The sequence below is a fragment of the Vitis riparia genome, chromosome 13 (assembly GCF_004353265.1).
Source record: "Vitis riparia cultivar Riparia Gloire de Montpellier isolate 1030 chromosome 13, EGFV_Vit.rip_1.0, whole genome shotgun sequence".
In the NCBI taxonomy this organism is placed as follows: Eukaryota; Viridiplantae; Streptophyta; class Magnoliopsida; order Vitales; family Vitaceae; genus Vitis; species Vitis riparia.
Window position 1 is genome coordinate 2,857,888 of NC_048443.1, and position 21,743 is coordinate 2,879,630.

A 21,743-nucleotide genomic window follows, 5' to 3' on the forward strand; every position below is an offset into this window, starting at 1 on the left:
CCTAACCTTATGGTTATCTTAGTATGCTTCTTGCTTAATACTAATTTAGGTTTTATTATGTCTTATTCATGCACCCACACCCATTATTGGATCCCTTTATAGTCGAATCCTTATATTGTAAGATTTTGGGATGTGGGGGATCAAACACCTAGACGTGTTCCAAGACCTCTACCTAAGCCTGTGTGACATAGATCATGATTTTGAGTGTATCCAAATAATGAGTTATGGAGAATACTAGCTCGGAAGATGGAATCTGAATGTGTCTCGATCACTACCTTATAACTTAAAGAACACAATTTAGCTGAAATTAGTGATGGTAGTGGTATAGCTACAATTGGGGTATAGGCAACAAGGGATGAGAAATGGTGGCCTCACTTGGGCCTTTGCATGGTAAGGCCCTGCCCTTGCTTGCCTCACTTCTTTGTTTTAAGTTTATATTTTATCTAAATATAAGGATATGTTATATATTATCTTTTAGTTATTTTTTATTGTGTATTCTAATAAAACATGTGCTATTAGGTCTATCACCATGCCCATGGTAACACTTTTGGGGCCACAAGAAACCTTTATGTATGGAATGGAGGAGAGAGAAAGACCTAGAGAGAGAGTGTGTGAGAGAGATGGAGAAGAGAGCTGGTTCCAAGGTGCGAACGGGGACTCAGCGGGTTATCTCCAGTCAGGGGGTCGGAAAAGGAGTTTTGGGATAGAGTCGAAGACTTTTGAGGTCGAGACAGAGAAGAAGAAGGGCAGGACGCAAATCTTTATAGTGGAAAGAAAGGGAGGTGTCTCTTCTTGGATTAAGTTGGGGCCGTCAAGTTTAAGGCCGCTCATTGAAGGCCTGGTCTTTTGTTCAAAGGACATGAGGATTGGCCATTGGGAGAAACGCTGGCAAGAGAATGGGAGATATTTCTCTTTAGTGCGCGGCGAAAACAAAGGGGGATGTTTCCTTCGCCTAGGGGTTATAGATCGGGAAAAGAAGAGGTTTAGTATCTTGAAAAGAAGAGGTTTAGTATCTTTGTACCCAGAGGCAGAGGAGCAAAAGGGGGTTGGACCCTCATGGTGGAGGCGTTGCGAGAGATGGAGTCTATTTCAAGCAGGCAAGTGAGACAAAAGGACAAGGACAAATTTTGGATACCCATGCTGGGAAAATCCTTTGCGGAGGTGGTCAAACAGAACCGCAGCACCGGAGAAGAGGTGGCTAGGGTGAAAGTGGATAACAGAGCTTTATGTGTGAACTTGGAGAAGCTGACCCATTGCCTTGTCGGTTGCTGGAACCCAATGCTAGGAGGGGGGGAAGATTTAAGAAGCCGGGGGACCCAAATGGCAAAATTGTGGGGGCTAAAGGGCAATTTAGGCTTGGCCAAACTGGAAGACGGCAAGGCATTACTGGAATTTGAGATGATAACAGAAGCTGAGAAAGCCCTAGATGATGGGGAAATATCGGTCGGTGGCTTCGTCATGAGACTGGAGAAATGGAGCCAAAGGATGGGATGTTTGATGGAGGAAGAGAAAGAAAGAGAGGCCTGGGTAAGGATTGTGGGTCTTCCCATTTCTTTATGGAATCGGGACACTCTGAGCAAGATAGGAGAGGGGTACGGGGGTTTTTTGGACATAGATGTTAAAACGGAGAGGATGGAAGAGTTACAGTGGGCTAGAATTCGGGTAAGGATAAAAGAGGGGAAAATCCCTAATATGGTGGAAATATGGGTCGAGAATATATGCTATTCCCTTACCCTGTGGTGGGAGACTAGGCCGACGCTGCGAGTGATGCAGACCGTCGAGAAAGGAAAACCCCTTGTAACAGATGGAGAGGTAGAGGGTGAGTTCCAGCCACGCGAGGGCAAGCGCGTGAGGGAGGCCGAAGAGGGCTCGAGGCTCGAGGAGCAGACGCAGTCTGCGGATGGGACGCGAAGGTTGACTTCTGGGTCGGGGCGACCCATGGAGTGCTATCGTGGGCTTGGTGGGCCGCAGTTAAGGCCCCAGGGAGTGTGGATTATGCAGAGCGGGCCTTTAGAGATGGGCTTCTTGGTGAAGCCTCGTGGGTCTGAGGGCATTAACCCATCCTCCTCCTCTGTGGACTCTTTTGGGCCAAAGGAGAAGGGGGACTTCAGACGGACCAAGGCCTGGAAGCCCACGGTGGATGCAGGACTGGTAGCCGATGGTCAAAGCCCCGTGAGGGAGCCTAGTGACCAATTTGTTGAGGCCCAAAGTTGCGGCCCAAGCCACTCGGGAAGCCCACTCTCTGAATTTTCTCTGTTTTGGGAGAAGGATGGGTTGCGCAGGCTGAGCGAGGCAGAGATCCTCCACATAGAGCGAACGAAGACTGATCTCGCCCTTGTAGAGGAAGCGACGAGGTATGATATTGTCCCATTTCAGTCCGATTGGTTGATCCCTGAGCCTCTTTCTTCCCCTTCTCCTTTTTTCGGTCGGACTCTAGTGGGGGAGTATTGCGACCTTTCTGGGCCTGAAGAGAAGCATGACGAGGGTGAAAATCCGCTTCAAATGCTCATGGGCATGGAACCCCCCTTGAGTGAGATTATCGAATGCTGGGATTTGGTGGAGGTCAACAAAAGTAGAACTGATGATAATGGAAAGGAATTGGGCTCTGATCAAATAGTGCCACGAGTAAATAAGGCAGGGGGGAGCTTAGCTGGGAGAAGAGCGATTTGGCCAAGTTTAGTAATTTCTTGGGGTTTTCGACAGAAGGTCTGGAGAAGGACATTATGGAATTCCTGGTTAAAATTCGTAAGAGAAGGGAAAGAGTTCATAGCAAGACCATTCTGGAGAAATCCAAATTTGAGAGAGAATTGAAAAGATTAGAGTGTTCCATTAACTATGAAGGGGGGAAGAAGCAAAATGATGGTGGGCAAGTAAGGGGGTGCCAAATTACGGAATTTAAATGAAGCTAAGAATCCTAAGTTGGAATGTTCGTGGAGCCAATGACAGCTCCAAAAGAAGGGTTATTAAGGCAGTGATCAGAAGTCAGAGGGTGGATCTTTTTTGTCTTCAGGAGACCAAAATACAGACTTTGTCGGAGGGTTTGGTGAGAAGTTTGGGTTCTGGTAGGTGGTCTAATTGGGCGGCTTTAGACGCCTTGGGCTCTGCGGGAGGGATTCTGGTGTGTTGGGATAAAAGGTCTCTGGAGGTGATGGAGACGGAGGTGGGGAAATTTTCAGTCACCTGTAGATTAGGAATGTGGAAGATGGGATGACCTGGATATTTACTGGTGTGTATGGGCCTTTCTCCAAAGAAGACAGAGATTGCTTGTGGGAAGAGCTAGGGGCGATTAGAGGCTTGTGGGAAGATCCATGGTGTTTAGGGGGGACTTCAATGTCATCTTGTCCCAGCGAGAAAGGAGTAGACAGGGAAGGTTGTCTGGTGCCATGAGAAGTTTTGCCCAAACTGTTGATGATTTAGAACTCATTGATCTTCCTATGCAAGGGGGTATTGCCACTTAGAGTGGGGGCAGGAATAACCAATCCTGGGCTAGACTAGATAGGTTTCTTGTGACTCAGCAGTGGCTAGATATGTTCAGTGGGGTAGCCCAATGCAGAATGCATAGACCCACTTCCGATCACTTTCCTATCTTGCTGATGGGTGGGGGGATAAGGAGGGGCCCCACTCCGTTTAGATTCGAGAATATGTGGCTGAAAGTGGACGGCTTTAATGGTCTTCTCCGGGTGTGGTGGCAAGGGATTGAGGTGAGAGGAAGGGTCAGCTTCAGATTGGCCTATAAGATGAAGGTTTTGAAACATAATATTAAAGTTTGGAATAGGGAGGTGTTTGGAAGGTTGGAAGTCAACAAAAGTTCTGCCCTTCAGCATCTGGAGTACTGGGATGGAGTGGAGAGTGAGAGGAGCCTGTCTATAGTTGAAACTGAGCAGAAAAAAGAAGCTAAGGATGCCTTCTATAAATGGGTGCTAATGGAAGAAGTTCATTGGAGGCAGAAGTCTAGGGAGCTGTGGCTCAAGGAAGGGGATAGGAATACCGGTTATTTTCACCGTATGGCTAATGCCCACCGCAAGAATAACTCCCTGGACAGGATTATGATTAATGGGGAGCTGCTGACCGAGGATCAAGAGGTGAGGGATGGGATAGTGAATGCATTCCAGAAATTACTCTCAGAAGAGCCGGGGTGGAGAGCGGATATTGAGGGGCTGCAGCTCAATCAACTTAATTCCCGAGAAGCTGAAGACTTGGAGATGCCTTTCTCTGAGGAGGAAATCCATTTTGCATTGATGGAGATGAGGGGAGACAAATGTCACGGACTTAGTCGTTCCCTAAGCTCGTGCGGCACTTAGACAAGCCAAGATGCTTGATCTTGCTAAGTCAGCCTTGCTCCCCAATGCTTAGCTTGCTAGGATAAGACACTCGCGACTCAAAAGCTTACGAAGCTTGGTAGGCAACTCCTTAAAGAATGGAAGCTCTTATTAGCTTAAGAAAGCCTTTACAAGTGCTTGGATGCTCACTTGCTTGGTTAGGAAGTGATTTGGGTGGTGCCTTGGCCAAATGAGGCCCTCACCTATTTATAGGCACCAAGGGAACTCTCTGGAACCTTGGAGGGTTCCTTACAAATCAAGAATAGTCTAGAACATCCTACCCTATTCTATGTACAACCCTATGTACAAGAATATACAAGAGATTCCTAGAAGTCTCTAGAAAGCCTTGGACTCCTCCCATGCCTTCCTCCATAGTGTAGAGATGTGTGGACATCTCTAGGCATTTCTAGAACCTTCCACACTCTTCCCACCAATGGCTTAGTGTAGATGGCTCCAGGAGTCTCCAGAAGCTTCCCTCCTCCTATATAAGCCCATGGGGAGGGTCATTTGAAGCATCCTGTGACACAAAGCTCCAGGCCTGGATGGCTTCACAGTGGCCTTTTGGCAAGATTGCTGGGATTTTGTGAAGGAGGAGGTGGTGGATCTGTTTAAGGAATTCTTTGAGCATGGGTCCTTTGCCAAGTCTCTCAACACCACCTTTTTGGTCCTTATTCCTAAGAAAGGAGGAGCTGAAGACTTGGGGGACTTTAGGCCAATCAGTTTGCTTGGGGGTTTGTATAAACTTTTAGCCAAAGTCCTAGCAAATAGGCTAAAGAAAGTGCTGGATAGGGTGGTCTCAGTTGACCAAAATGCCTTTGTGAGAGGGAGACAGATTTTGGATGCTTCTCTAGTAGCTAATGAGGTGATTGATTATTGGTATAAAAGAAAAGAGAAAGGGTTGATATGCAAGTTGGACATCGAAAAAGCCTATGATAGCATCAACTGGAAGTTTCTTATGAAGGTTCTTCGGAAGATGGGCTTTGGGTCTCGTTGGATGGACTGGATGTGGTGGTGTATTTCTACTGCCAAATTCTCTATATTAATCAACGGGGTTCCAGCTGGTTTCTTTTCGAATTCAAAGGGGTTGCGGCAAGGAGACCCCCTCTCTCCATACCTTTTTGTCTTGGGTATGGAAGTGCTTAGCACCCTTATTAGACGGGCTGGTGAGGGGGGCTTTATTTCAGGCTGTAGGCTGCGGGGGAGAGGGGGGGAAGAGCTGACTGTTTCTCATCTCCTCTTTGCTGATGACACACTCATTTTCTACAAAGCTAGAAGAGAGCAACTTACCAATCTAAGCTGGATTTTGGCGTGGTTTGAGGCGGCCTCCGGCCTCAGAATTAATCTGGCTAAGAGTGTTCTAATTCCGGTGGGGGAAGTGGATGAGCTGGAGGAGTTGGCGGCTGAGCTAGGTTGCAGATTAGGGGCTTTACCCACTGTTTATTTGGGGCTGCCCCTTAGAGCCCATCATAAAACCTCTTCTTCCTGGGATGGGGTGGAAGAGAGAATGAGAAGAAGACTAGCCCAGTGGAAAAGGCAATATATTTCGAAGGGGGGAAGAATTACTCTTATTAAGAGCACTTTGGCCAGCATACCCATCTACCTCCTTTCCCTTATACGCATTCCTAAGGCTGTGGCAAAAAGGATTGAAAAAATTCAAAGAGATTTCTTGTGGGGGGGAGGGAAGCTTGGAGAGGAAAGTTCACTTGATTAATTGGAAGGTGGTCTGCAGCCCTAAGGAGGAGGGTGGATTAGGCATCCGAAAGATAGACTTGTTGAACAAAGCCTTGCTGGGCAAATGGGTTTGGAGATATGCCTATGAGAAGGATAATCTTTGGAAAACGGCGATAGGGGTGAAATATGGTCAAGAGGGATGTGGGTGGAGGACTAAGGAAGTTTGTGGGCCTTATGGGGTGGGTTTGTGGAAGGAGATCATGAAGGAGGCGGATTGGTGTTGGGAGAGCATGGATTTTAAGGTTGGGAAGGGGAATAGAGTTTTGTTTTGGACGGATAAGTGGTGTGGCAATGAGGCGCTTTCTCAAACTTTTCCTCAGTTGTTTACCTTGGCGGGTCATAAGAATGCCAAAGTTTGTGAAGTGTGGGATTCTAGTTTGGGTCAAGGAGGTTGAAATCTCAGTTTGGCTAGAGATTTCAATGACTGGGAGATGGATCAGATAGGAGATATGCTGAATCTTCTGAAGGACTTCAGGATTTCTCCTGAAGAGGACTCTGTGAGATGGAAGCGGGAAGGCAATGGAGTTTTTGGGGCCAAGGGGGCCTACAAAAGGTTGAGTGGCTCCTCAGCCGGTGTTTTTCCGAATAGACGCATTTGGATGGATAAAGTTCCAACAAAAGTGTCTTTTTTTGCTTGGGAGGCCTCGTGGGGGAAGATCCTCACTTTGGATAAGCTTCAAAGAAGGGGGTGGCAACTCCTTAATTGGTGCTATTTATGCAGTTGCGAAGAGGAAAATGCGAATCATATTCTCTTACATTGTACAGTGGTTAAAACTATTTGGGAGATTACCCTTGCCATTTTCGGAGTTCAATGGGTGTTCCTAGAGTCGGTTATAGAGGTGTTACTTAGCTGGAGGGGTTCTTTTGTGGGGAAAAAAAGAAAAAAGATATGGAATTCCATTCCGTTGTGCATTTTTTGGACGGTTTGGAAGGAAAGGAATAGGCTAGCTTTCAGGGGAGGGTCATTAGATATTTAGAAATTCAAAATTTTTTTTGTATGTAACTTGTGGAGTTGGGCTAGGGTGTACATTGGTGAGGAAACCTACTCTCTTTTAGGCTTTTTGGAGTGGCTTGGGATCACTTGAGGGTGGGTGAGGCTTTTCCCCTTTCTTGTTTTTTTCAGCCTCGTTTTGGGCTGTTCAGTATACCCCCTGTATACATGCGGCTTCTTAGCCTTTTCTAATATATTTGATTGTTTATCTATCAAAAAAAAAAAAAAAAAAAACCTTTATGTATGGATAAATCATATTGTATAGTGCTAAGGCTGATATTGGGAATTTAAGAGCGAGCCTAGTTTGAATGTGAGAAAAAGAAGAAATGGGAAGAAAATGAGGGATGGTATTGAGAACAATCTCGAAACAAAATTAACAATAGGAGAAGTATGATCTAAAACACTATAAGTTGTTTAATGTAATATGTATTTCATTCATTAAATAATAATAAGAGTACAATCGGGCCTTTATAGGATAATCAGTCCCACTATTTTTGGTACAACTGAAACTATCTCCTAGAAATAAGGATACATATATTTTCTTAACAACCAGATAATAAAGAGATATTTACTGTTGAATATATACATTTTCTAAATATTCCTACACTTCCCCTCAAGCTGGATTGTACAGATTGTACATCCCTAGCTTGTCTATTATTTTTTCAAACAGTGGCTTGCTTAGGCCTTTTGTCAAAACATCAGCAACCTGTTCGGTTGTAGGAACATAAGTCATGCAAATAGCTCCTTCATCAATTTTTTCCTCGATAAAATGATGATCAACTTCAACATGCTTAGTTCCATCATGATGAACTGGATTATGTGAAATATTTATTGTTGCTATATTGTCACAGCAAGCTTTCATTGGCTTCTTTACCATAACTTTTAACTCTCCAAGTATCATTTTCGACTACAAAATTTCACATATTCCATGTGGGACTGCTCTTAGTCTTGCTTTGATATTACTCCTAGCAACTACAGTTTGCTTCTTACTCCTCCATGTTACAAGGTTTCCTCAAATTAGTGAGCAACAACCTGAAGTAGACCTCCGATTATCCACTGAACCTTCCCAGTCTGCATCGGTATAGACTTCAATGCTTCCTTCTGCTGTTTTCCTAAAGAGTAAGCCTTTTCTAGGAGTTCCTTTTAGACATCTCAAGATTCTGTGAACTGCTTCCATATGCTCACTTGATGGTGCATGCATGAATTGGCTAACACTACTTACTGCAAAGGCAATATCCGACTTGGTATGGGATAATTAAATGAGTTTTCCCACCAATCTCTGGTATCTTCCATTATCCATGGGTCCTTGAGCTAATTTGGTGCTCAACTTGATACTGGAATCCATTGATGTATCAGTTGATTTGCAATCAAGCATACCTGCTTCCTGTAAGAGATCTAAAATATACTTCCTTTGAGATACTGAGATTCCCTCACGGTTCTGTGTAACTTCCATTCCGAGAAAATACCATAAGCTTCCCAGATCCTTCATCTCGAAGTCCAAAGTTAGCTTTTCCTTCAATCATTCTCTTTCTCCCTCATCATTACCAGTCAAGATGATATCGTCCACATAAACTATGAGAATGGTTACCTTCTCATTCTATGCTTATAAAATATGGTATGGTTTAAGTGAGCTTAAGTGTATCCTTGATGACGTAGAGACTTTGAAAAACTATTGAACCATGCACGAAGAGATTGTTTCAGGCCATAGAGTGACTTAGTCTACAAAATTTTCCAGCTCTACTTTCCTTGATGAATCCAGGTTGCAGGTCCATATAGACCACTTCCTCTAAATCGCTATTGAGGAATGCGTTTTTCACATCCATTTGTTGGAGAGGCCAATCTAAATTTGCTGCGAGTGAGAGAAGAACTCTGATAGTATTTAATTTGGCAACAAGAGAAAATGTTTCTTGATAATCAATCCCCTGGGTCTAAGGATACCCCTTCACTACGAGCCTTGCTTTGTATCGTTCAATTGATCCATCGGTTTTGTATTTGGCAGTGAATACCTATTTGCATTCTACTGGTATTTTCTCTTCAGGCTTTTGAACTATGTCCCATGTTCTATTTTTTTCTAGAGCTTCCATTTCCTCCATGTTAGGTGCTTTTAATATATTCTATATTTGCCTATCAAAAGAAGGGAAAAAATCTATTTCATGGTCCTTTGCATGGAAGCCTAGGTCACTAACCATAAAGTTGACATGCTGGCCAAGAGAGGAGTCTTCTTGTTTGTTGAGTCTTTTTCCCTTTCTTTTTCTTTATTTTTATCAGAAATACATGAGATCATTTATATTAATTAAAAAGATTAAGAAGGATGAGACATTCTTTCACAATATAAAATTTGTTCAAAACAAGAAAAGACATCCTCTTTCTTTGAGTTTATTGGGAACCTTATCTCACTTGAGTTTATTGTGCTCATGTTGTCTAGGTGTATGGTATGTTGTCTAGGTGTATGGTATCTTGTTCTCTGGAGCTGCGTTTTTTATTATTCCTTTTCCCTTTGTTCCGATCATCCTTCTTTTTACAGTTTTCTAGATAATAAGGTTTCTATAAAAAAAGGCATCTGGATGGTAAATTTATCCTCATGGATAAAGTAAGGATAGAAATACCCTTTTTAGAAACGCTATGTATATCGTCTATCAAAAAGAAATGCTATGTGATCAAAATGTCCTATGCTAGACCTCATGAGTACCCCAGACATTCAGGCGAGAGCATGAACAAATGAACACTAAAGCATTTTTCTGAAGGCTTCACCTGGTTTCAAGGGCTGTAAGCTTAAACTGAAGTCAACTATGAAGCCACATATTAGCTTGTTACACTAATAATTCTATCCTAAATTTTGGGATATAAGGGCGTGAAAAGGGTGAAGCAGAAGTTATTTAAAAAGTTGTTTGTAGGTCATTTGCTAAAGCATTTAGAAAGGAAAAAATCTGCATATTTTCTGGAATCTGAAGTTTACACTGGTGTAGATGATCAAATCTCAAATAAAGGTTTTTGTTTCTTTGGTCTTTGATCAAATTGTGCTAAAATTTCTTGTTAAAACTGAAATTCTGTGTCATATTTTTGGTATCTCACTGAATTTTTTTCTTGAATTGCAGTCCTTCATAACTCAGGATCCTGATGACCGGGATTTCTTAGTAAAAAACTTGAGGTCATTTGATGTTCCTGTCTTAAATTATGTGCGGAATGAAGATCGTCATAAAGAACCCTTTCAAATATCTGAGGAGGTGTTATCCTTGAGGCCGTAATTGAAATGTTCTATTGAACTATAATCAGTATTTTATCTTGTTTTTTTATTTTATTTGTTTGGCAGATGCGCAAACTTGGCATCTCCTCCCGGCTTGACCAAGTGTTTGATTCTCCTGATGCTGTCAAGGAGGTTTTGACTAGCCAATTTGCTCTGGAACATTCGGTATGATCACTAAGGTTCTTTATTAATGTATCTTTGATGAATTATTTAGCATGGAAGCTTTCCAATTGGGCAGGGTGTCGGTCACAACTCATGACACTCCTCCAACATACACAGACATGGGTTGGAAATCCCTACAACAATCCTAGTTATAAATTAATATTTTGCCCTCACACATGACTGACATAGTTTCAATATGCAGTGACACTGCTGTTCTGTTTAATAAAGAAAAAGAATATAGTTCTAAAGATAAATTATTATAAGAAAGGGGCTTTGGTATAGGCTAATAGGATATACTGCAAAGCTTCACCATTCAATATATATGTATGTATAATAAAATTTTATATAATTAGTTGTCAAAAGGGGGTGCTGCCCATCTACATCAGGTGTGTATGAAGAGCAAGAAGACAGGAGGAAGAAAGAAGGGGAAAAAAGGAAAAAAGGAAAAAAGAAAAGAAAAGAAATGAAATACTCTTCACTCCTTCAGGACCACTGAAAACATCAATGAAATCTATAAGAGACTTCCATTTCATACTGATCTTCCAGAGCATTCCAAAAAAAAAATTCTCGAAAACAATTTTCAGCTGCAACTTTGACCAATCCAAGCCATCAAAGATTCTTCTGTTGCTTCTCTTCCAAATACACCAACTTAAATATTATGTGGCTGTAAGCCATACTTTCCTTTTCCCCTTTCTCAGCATCCCTGCACAGTTCAATATGTGTGTGTATGTATACTTAAAGCGAATGTGTATTCTTATTCTGCATTATTTATGACCTTTTTTAAGATTTGTCATTTCAATGTATCTGTGGTTATTGTGTCTGCGTCTATGCTACATAGATTTCTATATCTGGGTATTCTGTAGGATCAAAGCCCAGGATGTTAGGAAGTTGGACAATGTGGTTTCAACCATATCTGGCTTGTGCAACTTGATAACTTTCTAACTCTTGTGTACTGTTTTTAGTATATTGGATCCAGGGAAACTGATCAGAAGGCTGATGAGGTTTCGAAATTAGGAATTTTGGATTTTTGGACTCCAGAAAATCACTACAGATGGTCTGTTTCTAGATATGGTGGTCATGTTTCAGCAATTGTTGAACCGGTGGCTCGCTCACGTCTTCTTGTCTGTAGTATGTTTCTACATACCTTTCTTTATGTTGTATGATAGAAAAAAAAAAAAAAAACATTGTGATCACTCTAAGTAGCCATTTTCCAGGTACGGATACTGGGGAAATTGAAAGGCTGAGGTCCAAGAAAAAGGAGCTTGAAGAAATCATTGATGATTTAGAGGAAAATTTCAAATCACTTCAGATAGAACAAAGACTTTTAGAGGATGAAGCAGCTAAACTTCATAAGCAGCGGGTATTTTGAAATGGATACAAAAAATGTCCTTTTAATTGTTTGAATAATGAGACATGAGTATTATTTCTGATTGTTTGTATGTGTACCTATGTGCACACCACAGGTCAACTCAATTTAACAGAGCTTTAAACTGCAACTACTTTGCTTGGCTACCTGAAACCATCTTATCAGTCAATCACTCATGAAATATTTATTTATATTATGTTCTTTAGGAGGAGATTATCAACACTGTACAACTTGAGAAGAGAAAGCGTCGTGAAATGGAAAACCGAGTTAGTAAGTATAAATTTCTTGCGTCTTTTTTGAAAGCCTTTTATTCATTCTGTGTTTTGTAAGTAATGCATTGTCTGGAATGATACCAGGTCAAAGAAAACGGAAATTAGAGTCTATGGAGAAGGAGGATGACTTGGATACAGTTATGGCAAAGCTCATAGACCAAGCTGCAAAATTTAACATTCAACGGTACCAATGTGTAATTGAAATTAAGGTGAAATTGCTTTAAAACCTAGGTTTCATGCTTCTTTTCTGTAATTTTAGTGTCCTGCACATGTTTATATATGGCAGTTTTTGTTAAGAATTAACTTCAAACTGATATTTGGCATTGCAATACTTGTTCTTTTGAACAATTTAGTTGCTTCTTTTTCTTTACCTTTTCATTATTGTTGACAGAATTTACTCATTGAGTCAGTTTCCTACAAACGAACTTTCGCCGAAAAGCATATGACCTCCATTGAATTTGATGCAAAGGTATATGCTCAGTTTTATTTGTCAGTGCTGGTTAGAGAAATGCTATTTAAGCTTCATTACACGTCATTTATCTTGATCATGATTTTATTTGTAAATTTTGAGGATCAATTCACTTACAGGATGTGATTCCCTAGTTTTCTCCTAATGTCCCTTGATTACAAACTCTCAGGAAAAAATTTGGATGATGGCTTTTTAGATATTGTTGTATCCACAAGTTTTGCTCTCTATCATCCTCTCTCTAATAGGTTTCCATGACTTTTTTGGATTTCTGCAAGTTCTGTCTCTTTTTCATCCAAGTTCTTTTTCTTATTGTTTCAATATATATTCTAAGATGTGTTTTCACTGTGGCCCATCTTTTTATTGGCACTTTAATATGATAAACTGTTATTAGCCTAACACAGGTGGATGGAACTCTTACTCTTGACATTTTCTGTAAACAGTTTATGGGAGACTAAGACCTTGAAAATTTCCAAACAAAGATAAAATTTATGGATGCATCAGTGAATATACCATTATAATTTGTAGCATCTCTCTTGCGTATTATCTACAAGCCTTTTTCTTTTCAGAAATGATGTATGTTTTATAAACTTGAATATGATTAACTTGTGTGGCAACACCTCAGTGAACAATTTACAATAACTTATTATCTTTACCACAAAATATATAAATGATATTGTCACCTTGTTCAATTACAATTCATAGAGATACAACAAATGACTTCTATTTGCTAGATTTAGTTCGAAGCATAATGCAATTTTCAAGGAAGAGAAGAAGACCAAAACATAGCTTTGAACCTTTAGCCTCTAATCGTACTGTCAATCTATTACTTGTGTACATACATTAGGTTTTCTTACGTTGTCCTTCTAAATTTCCAGTTTGTAAGGATTTGGCATACATGAGATAACCTATCTTATTTTCTATTTCAGATTTAATTTTTGATTTCTTTTGTTGACAATGTCTTAGATTAGAGAATTGGAAGTTGGTATCAAGCAGCAAGAAAGGTTTGCTATGCAAGCATCCTTGCACTTTGAGAATTGTAAGTAATTTAAGCTTTTTGGTAGGAATTTGTTAAAGATTCTTTCCTCTTGTTTCTTATTTGATCTTATTTTTTATATTGCTTTTATGAACTTTGAGGTTTGATATCTTTCAGAAATAATTTATGATATCATTTTTTGGCTTGTAAAAGTTGTTATGTTCAAGGATGAAATTATCAGAAACTGACAAAATATTGGTGACTAGATTTTAGTGAAATTTAAGGAAATATGTGATAATATGCTAGAATCGCTAACATATGTGATAATTTGCAGATCAGGATTTCCGTCGTTATCATTTAAGTGTAGGGGTCTAACCCATTGGAACAACTAACCCTCCTCTTCTTCTCCTTCCTTGGCTGAAATTTCCAAGAAGTCAAGGACATCTGTCTCTGCAACTGTTATTCTCAACCTTGTTATAACAAAAAACTAATTATTGAATCTTGGGGTAGGCAAGATGATTCCGTTGCATGGTGTGGATTAAATAATGTGATAAATGATAACCAACATATCTAAAATCTCTCTCAGCATCATCCATTTAAAACCTGCTAATGAGAATGTGTTGCCACATATGCCCTTGAGGCTTGGCTCCAGTGGTAAAGGGATGGGGTGGGTTTGTGGGAGGTTCTAGGTCCAAGTCCCAATGGGGACAAAAATTTACCTATAAGAAAAAAGAATGTACTGCCACATGTCATAAGCAAAAGGAAAATCGAGAAACAGGTGGTTGGCAGATTCCTTGTTCCACCTTCATGGAATGCATCTACCAAGGCTGATGGCTCTATGAGGCATCCTAATTTGAAGCAGATTGTTAGTGTGCCCCTTTGTATGAGCTACTAGCCATGCAAAGGCTTTGACTTTAACCCCTCTAATTTAACCTTACCCTTTTAATGCTATCAACTTCTAAAACATTGCACCCCAAAGTTGTGTTGCTCCTTTTTTTTCTTTTATTATTTAACCTCCAAACCATCTGCATTTATATTAAAAAGATAAATGCAAGGACAAGCAATCCTTCGAGGATGTACAAAGCATTCTTTCTTTCATTTTCATCCTTCATGCTTTAATTTATAGGTCGAATTTCCTTAGCCTCTTCCCCTATTGGATAATTAGGCTTAGATTATGAATAATCACTCTTGGGAGACACTTGAACGTCTATCTTACTGAATTACTCCATTTTTACTCTTGTAGTAAAATTGCATTTCTTAAATTCAATATTTGTCCCACATATCTTTAGACCTGTTAAATTCTAATGCCACTCTCCAAATTTTCACTGTTTATCCTATTGAAGTTTCATTCTTTGGAATAGTTTGGACAAGCAAATTATTTCTCCTCATTTATCCTTGATAGGATTTATACTGAAGGGATTTTTTAGCTTTTTTTTTTTTTTCTCTCTCTCTCTGTTTTGTTCCTTTCTATTTGGCTTACATTTGGTGGAAGGGGTTCTCATCCTTCTCCCTTTGTAACTTTCCTCTATTTATACTACTTCTTTCATTTCTTATTAAGCAAAAAGGTGTACTAAAGACCTTGTTGTGTGTATATATACTTAAATGTAAGTATAAGAAATGGGACAATGGCAATGTAGCTGATACTTGGTTTATTTAAAATATAAGAAGTTAAACATAAGGGTTTCAAGAAACATCTGCCAGTTGCTAGAGAAAGCTACATTCAATGCCTGCAACTCTTTGGGTCTGTTTGTGTCAAAGTAGAACTTCAATCTTTCTTTCTATTGGACCATCATGGATGTTTGACGGTTCTCTTAGTGTCAGCAGAATTATTAATAGCCTCTTGTAATGTGCAACAACACAGAGTGACAAACGAATTTTGTTGTCAACAAAGAGGAGAGCTATGGTGTAGGAGTTTCTGTAATGCATTCAACTGGTGGCTCTAAGGAAGATTTGTTTCAACAAGTTGGTAAGGAGGTTAGTGAAGAACCATACATTCTCAGTGACACAGTATTGTAGTTTATTGAGCTCAAGGACTTTTGGTCTTTTTTTCCCCTTCTGAGGAAGTTCAGGTGCCTTAAAAAGATGATTCGAAATCAGTCGGTTGTAGTGGAGAGAAAGGTTTTCCAGGTGAAGTCTGAAGATTGCAATGGAGGAACGTGGATTTCAATAACAGAGAGAAGTCGAGGTTTTGTGGTTTCTTTAGGTTTTGGAGAGGAGGAGACGGGTTGGTTAGTGGAGCAGTTAGAGAAAGCTGTGGATTGGGATGCTTCCAGGGGTTTCATTCGAAAAATGAGGGGCAAGACAAGGACTTATCTGATGGAGATATGTTTTAATAGCAGAGGGAGATATATGAAAATCACAGAATATGTTGCAAAGAGAAAACCTTTGGTTTTAGTTGTTCCAAGAGGTGTTAATGGCTGTGGGTGGGAAAATCTTAGGAAGGTGATTGTGTTAGTCCAAGAGTTCTCTGTTCAAGCTGAAAGAGATTTGAAGGAGAAGCAAAAAAAGCCTCAAGAGAACAAAGGAATGTACAGAGGTGAGAGGTCCTATGCTGATGTGGTTGCAGAGAAAGGAACTAGGAATGGTGCAGAGATGCCAGTTGGAAAATGGGCAAGAGCTGTAGTTTGTGAAAGCAAAGGAAAAATACGAGACTGGTGTGAGGTTGGAAAAGCTATAGCGAGAAGGGTGGGGATGAAAGGAATGGTGTCTGTAACACCCATTTCTGCTTACAAAGGGTGTTTTTTTGTGGAATCTGCAAGGAAAGCTTAGTGGATTCAAGATCAAGGGAGCTTCACAGCGAGAGGAGAGGTTATTGCTCTGAGGAGATGGTCGCCAAAAGAGAACTCAGTCGTTAATGGAAAATTTAGACGGGGGTGGTTGGAACTAAGAGGTCTCCCTTTCCACCCGTGGGATGAGGTGCAGTTGAGACACATTTGCAGCAGTGGGAAGGGTAACGAAGGTGGCGAGGAAATCTTTGAAGCTTGTTGATTTGACGAAGGTAACATTGTGGGTGGAGATGTTTCCAAATGTCGTGCTTCCAGCGCTATTAGAGGTAGAAGATGGAGATTGGACATACATGGTTGCAGTTACAGTCACCGGAGAAGACGACGGAGAAGATGACGGAGAAGACTCTATCAGGTCTGAGTCGAATCGCAGCAAGGACGAGCTGAGGTTAGCTGGGGGTTGCGTCTTTCAGAAGCCACAGAACGTTGAGGGGCTACGAGCTATTGACAGGACCAATGAGTGCCATAGCTGGATGTCTCGTCATCGTTCCCATTTTAGGTCTTCAGATTCAAAATCGGCTAAGGGGGAGAAAGGAAAGGGAAGGTGGACGTTGGGCCCAATGGCGGGAAGTAACATCGGGCCAACACCAGACGCCTTTGAAGCCCGTTCTGATCGGGCCCAATTTGGGGCGAAAGATTTTGGGCCCCTAGCGGGTCCAGCCCAGAAAGGATCCCCTAATGGCGGCCCAGATGTATCTTCGTCTTCAAAGCTCCGGAGACTAGGGTTCATTGCAAGGAATAAAATGCCGAAAGGTCTTCTTCAAGTGTCGTCAAAGCCGAAAGGATCCTCAGTCGCTGGAAGGCGCAGAGCAAGAAGTGGGCAGCCGAGATTTGAGGAGGCGTCTTCTACCCCGAAGCGAAACGGTGGCTCACTGGAGACAAATCGAGACGCTTCTCGGGGCAAATCTCACTCCAGAAAGAGCGATCTCTCCACTGGTTTTGAAACATCCAAAGTTTCTACCGGCGAGACAGAGGGAGAAGAGGGGATTTTGCAATGCGATTTGTTCAATGAGGTGCGTACTCCTTTCTCAGCTGTATCTGAGCGAGATCTTCCTCTGTCTGGGGCTTTTGAGCCAAATTTTATTCCCGAAACCTCTATCTCTTTGGTTCACCCTTCTCGTTGTCAGTCTTTTTCTTCGATTCCGTTGGAGTCAAGCTACGCCGTTCAGCGTGGTTCCGTTTTTATCTCTCCTGTGGTGAATTACAACCATCGTGGTGGTACGTCCTGTTCGGAAGGTGTGGTGGTTCCCCTAGAAACCTCTAACCGAAAATTTAAAGACCGGCCTCTCCTTAGGGAAACTCTTAGTAACCCTGAGGTGCGTGGTGTCTCAGGTGAGGCTTCGTTCCCAGTGCTAGAACCTTCCACCCTCCCGTTGGAAGGTTTTCAGGTTGAGGGGCTTACGCCTCGGAAGATGGTCAAGGTTCAGTCGGTTCTGGAGAGTTTGAGGGTTAGAATTGTCAGGGATAATGGAAAAGGTGTGGAAGGAGAGAACAAGAGTGCTCTCTCTGTGGACAAGGTTTATTCCAGAAGAAAGAAGAAAAATGACTCTGGAACTCAAGGAGAGGATTAGTTTTGGGTGTGGATTGTGTCGGGTTGTTTTTGTTTTCATGAAGATCTTAAGTTGGAATACAAGAGGTTTAGGATCTAGGAAGAAAAGGAGGACTGTGAGAAGGTTTTTAAGTACTCAAAACCCAGATGTGGTGATGCTTCAGGAAACAAAGCGTGAAATTTGGGATAGGAGGTTTGTGAGTAGTGTTTGGAAAGGTAAAAGTCTGGATTGGGTTGCTCTTCCTGCTTGTGGGGCGTCGGGGGGGATTGTGATCTTGTGGGATTCAATCAAGTTCAAGTGTTCAGAGAAGGTGTTAGGATCTTTCTCTGTTACTGTAAAATTGAACTCTGATGAGGAAGGGTTTTTTTGGTTAACCTCAGTGTATGGCCCGAATAAGGCAGTGTGGAGGAAGGACTTTTGGCTGGAGCTTCAAGACCTGCATGGTCTGACTTTCCCAAGGTGGTGCGTAGGAGGGGATTTTAATGTGATCAGGAGGATATCTGAGAAGATGGGTGACTCTAGGTTAACAGTCAACATGAGGTGTTTTGACGAGTTTATAAGGGAAAGTGGTTTGTTGGATCCCCCTCTTAGGAATGCGGCTTTTACATGGTCAAACATGCAAGTCGATCCTATTTGCAAGAGGTTAGATAGGTTTTTGTTCTCTTCTGAGTGGGATTCTTTTTTCTCTCAAAGTATTCAAGAGGCCCTTCCTAGATGGACCTCAGACCATACCCCAATTTGTTTGGAAACCAATCCTTTAAAATGGGGGCCGACTCCTTTTAGGTTTGAGAATATGTGGTTGCTCCATCCTGAGTTTAAAGAGAAGTTTAGACATTGGTGGCAAGAGTGTACGGTTGAAGGTTGGGAAGGTCACAAGTTTATGAGGAAACTAAAGTTTATTAAATCAAAGTTGAAAGAGTGGAATATAGTGGTCCTTGGAGATTTAAGAGAGAGGAAAAACCACATTCTTACGGACTTAGGCAGAATTGATCGAATTGAACAAGAAGGGAATTTAAATCTTGATTTGGTTTCGGAAAGGACCTTAAGAAGGAAGGAGCTAGAGGATTTGTTATTGAAGGAAGAGGTACAATGGAGACAAAAATCTAGGGTTAAGTGGATTAAAGAAGGGGATTGCAACTCAAAGTTTTTTCACAGAGTGGCCACTGGAAGAAGAAACAGGAAGTTCATAAAGTCTCTGATTTCTGAGAGGGGGGAGACTTTAAATAACATTGAGATTATTTATGAGGAGATTGTAAATTTCTTTGGGAATCTCTATTCCAAACCCGAAGGTGACCCTTGGAAGATTGAAGGGATTGATTGGGCCCCTATTGCTGAAGAGAGTGCAATTTGGTTGGATAGACCGTTTTTTGAAGAGGAGGTTCGAATGGCAGTTTTCCAATTGAATAAGGAAAAGGCCCCTGGCCCTGATGGTTTTACTATAGCAGTTTATCAAGAGTGTTGGGATGTGATAAAAGAGGATCTTATGAGGGTGTTTTTTGAGTTACACACTAAGGGGGTAATAAATCAAAGTACAAATGCGACATTCATTGCTATGGTGCCTAAGAAAAGCCAAACTTTTAAAATCTCAGATTATAGACCTATTAGTTTGGTTACAAGTTTATATAAGATAATTGCTAAGGTCTTATTAGGGCGTTTACGCAAAGTTCTACATGAAACAATCTTTGGCTCTTAAGGAGCCTTTGTGGAAGGGAGACAAATTTTGGATGCTGTATTGATAGCCAATGAAGTGGTGGATGAGAAAAGAAGGTCAGGGGAGGAAGGGGTAGTCTTCAAAATTGATTTTGAGAAGGCCTATGATCATGTGGATTGGGGCTTTTTAGATCATGTGCTTCAAAGGAAGGGGTTCAGCCAGAAATGGAGATCTTGGATGAGGGGTTGTTTATCTTCTTCTAGTTTTGCTATCCTAGTTAATGGGAATGCAAAGGGTTGGGTTAAGGCCTCTAGAGGTTTGAGACAGGGAGATCCTCTTTCTCTTTCCTTTTTACTCTAGTAGCAGATGTTCTAAGTAGGTTGATGATTAGAGCTGAGGAAACTGGGATAACTGAGGGTTTCTTGTGGGGAGGGATAGGACTAGAGTGTCCTTGTTACAGTTTGCTGATGATACCATATTTTTCTCTAAAGCCTCTTTGGACCTTCTTCAAAACCTTAAGATTATCCTTTTGGTTTTTGGGCAAGTATCTGGTTTAAAAATCAACTTAGAAAAAGCACCATTTCAGGTATTAACACTAGGCAGGAGGTGTTGTCTAGTTTGGCTTTGGTTTTGGAGTGCAGAGTGTCAGAGTGGCCTTTGTCTTATTTAGGCCTTCCTTTGGGAGGAAATCCAAAGACAATAGGCTTTTGGGATCCAGTGGTTGAGAGAATTTCGAGGAGGCTGGATGGGTGGAAAAAGGCCTATTTGTCTTTGGGAGGGAGGATTACTTTAATTCAGTCTTGTCTGTCTCACATCCCTAGCTACTTCCTCTCCCTCTTTAAAATCCCTATATCTATAGCTTCAAAGATTGAGAAGATGCAAAGGGATTTTCTTTGGTCTGGGGTCGGGGAAGGGAAGAAAGATCACCTAATCAGATGGGAGGTTGTTAGTAGACCAAAGGAGATGGGAGGTTTGGGCTTTGGGAAGACTTCTATGAGAAATTTTGCCCTCTTAGGGAAATGACTTTGGAGGTTCCCTAGAGAAAGGACGGTCTTTGGCATAAGGTTATTGCGAGTATATATGGGACACATCCTAATGGATGGGACGCCAACATGGTGGTTAGATGGTCTCACAGATGTCCTTGGAAGGCTATTGCTCAAGTTTTCCAGGAGTTCTCCCCTTTTGTCCGCCTAGTGGTGGGCAATGGGGAGAGAATTCGGTTTTGGGAAGATCTTTGGTGGGGAAACCAAACTTTGTGTTCTCAATTTGCTGATCTCTACAGAGTTATTTCTGTGAAAAATCTCACTGTCTCAAATGTCCTTGGCAATTCCTTACCATTGTCTTGGAATTTTAACTTTCGCCGCAATCTAACGGATTCAGAAATTGATCTCCTTCAGAGATTAATGTCCTCCCTTAATTCTGTGCTTCTTTCCCCTTCTTCATCAGACTCAAGAGCGTGGTCTTTGTCTTCGTCAGGCTCGTTTTCAGTGAAATCTTTTTTCTATGCCTTGTCAAAAGTTTCAAATCCTTTAATGTTCCTTCCGGCCAAGTTTTTATGGAGCTCAAAAGTCCCTTCAAAGGTTAAGGCCCTCGCTTGGTTAGTAGCACATGGGAAGGTAAACACTAATGACAAGTTGCAATTGAGAAGACCCTACAAAGCCCTCTGTCCTCAATGGTGCATTCTTTGCAAAGGAAATGGAGAGTCGATTGACCACCTTTTCTTCATTGTCCCGTTACCATTGGACTTTGGCACAGGTTGTTCAATCTAGTAGGTTTGATTTGGGTCCCTCCAAGGAGCCTTGAGGACATGTTGGTTATTTCTTTTAAAGGCTTGGGGAACTCATTAAGAGGCAAGACACTTTGGCAAATTGCTTGCCTTACTTTGATTTGGATGGTGTGGCAAGAAAGAAACAATAGGATCTTTGAGGATAAAGGGAGAATGGAAGAGATGGTTTGGGATTTGATCCGGTTTTATTCTTCTCTATGGGCTTCTTGTACTGAAGCTTTTAGAGAGTTCCTCTAAGCATTCTACAACTCAATTGGATTGGGGCTTGCGTTTCAAGAGTTTGAAGATTGATGGGGTTTCTTTTGTTTTTAGTGTTTTTGTTGGGTGTTTTTCCTTGGTATTTGTGTAGGAAGGACCTCTCATCCTTCCCTTGGTTTTTTCTCTTTCTATTGTCTCTTTTTTCTCCCCTGTATTTGTTCTTTTATTAATATAATCTTCTTCGTTTC

The 21,743-nt window shown here is 41.3% G+C and overlaps 2 protein-coding genes across 2 annotated transcripts in view; both read left to right on the forward strand.

Annotated features, from left to right (window-relative positions):
- The window catches only part of LOC117928905 (structural maintenance of chromosomes protein 5), a 60,725-nt gene that overhangs the window by 23,011 nt on the left and 15,971 nt on the right, over positions 1-21,743 (forward strand). The window contains exons 13-20 of the mRNA XM_034849010.1: positions 10,137-10,265; positions 10,352-10,450; positions 11,410-11,575; positions 11,662-11,807; positions 12,020-12,083; positions 12,170-12,294; positions 12,477-12,554; positions 13,518-13,590. Coding sequence (XP_034704901.1) covers positions 10,137-10,265; positions 10,352-10,450; positions 11,410-11,575; positions 11,662-11,807; positions 12,020-12,083; positions 12,170-12,294; positions 12,477-12,554; positions 13,518-13,590 — 880 coding nt within the window. The remainder of the gene's footprint in view (positions 1-10,136; positions 10,266-10,351; positions 10,451-11,409; positions 11,576-11,661; positions 11,808-12,019; positions 12,084-12,169; positions 12,295-12,476; positions 12,555-13,517; positions 13,591-21,743) is intronic.
- LOC117928906 lies at positions 1,016-5,536 on the forward strand. Its single transcript, XM_034849011.1, has 2 exons — positions 1,016-4,260; positions 4,850-5,536. Exon 1 carries the CDS (start codon positions 1,057-1,059, stop codon positions 2,809-2,811), a length of 1,755 nt encoding a protein of 584 aa, XP_034704902.1. The 5' UTR covers positions 1,016-1,056; the 3' UTR covers positions 2,812-4,260; positions 4,850-5,536.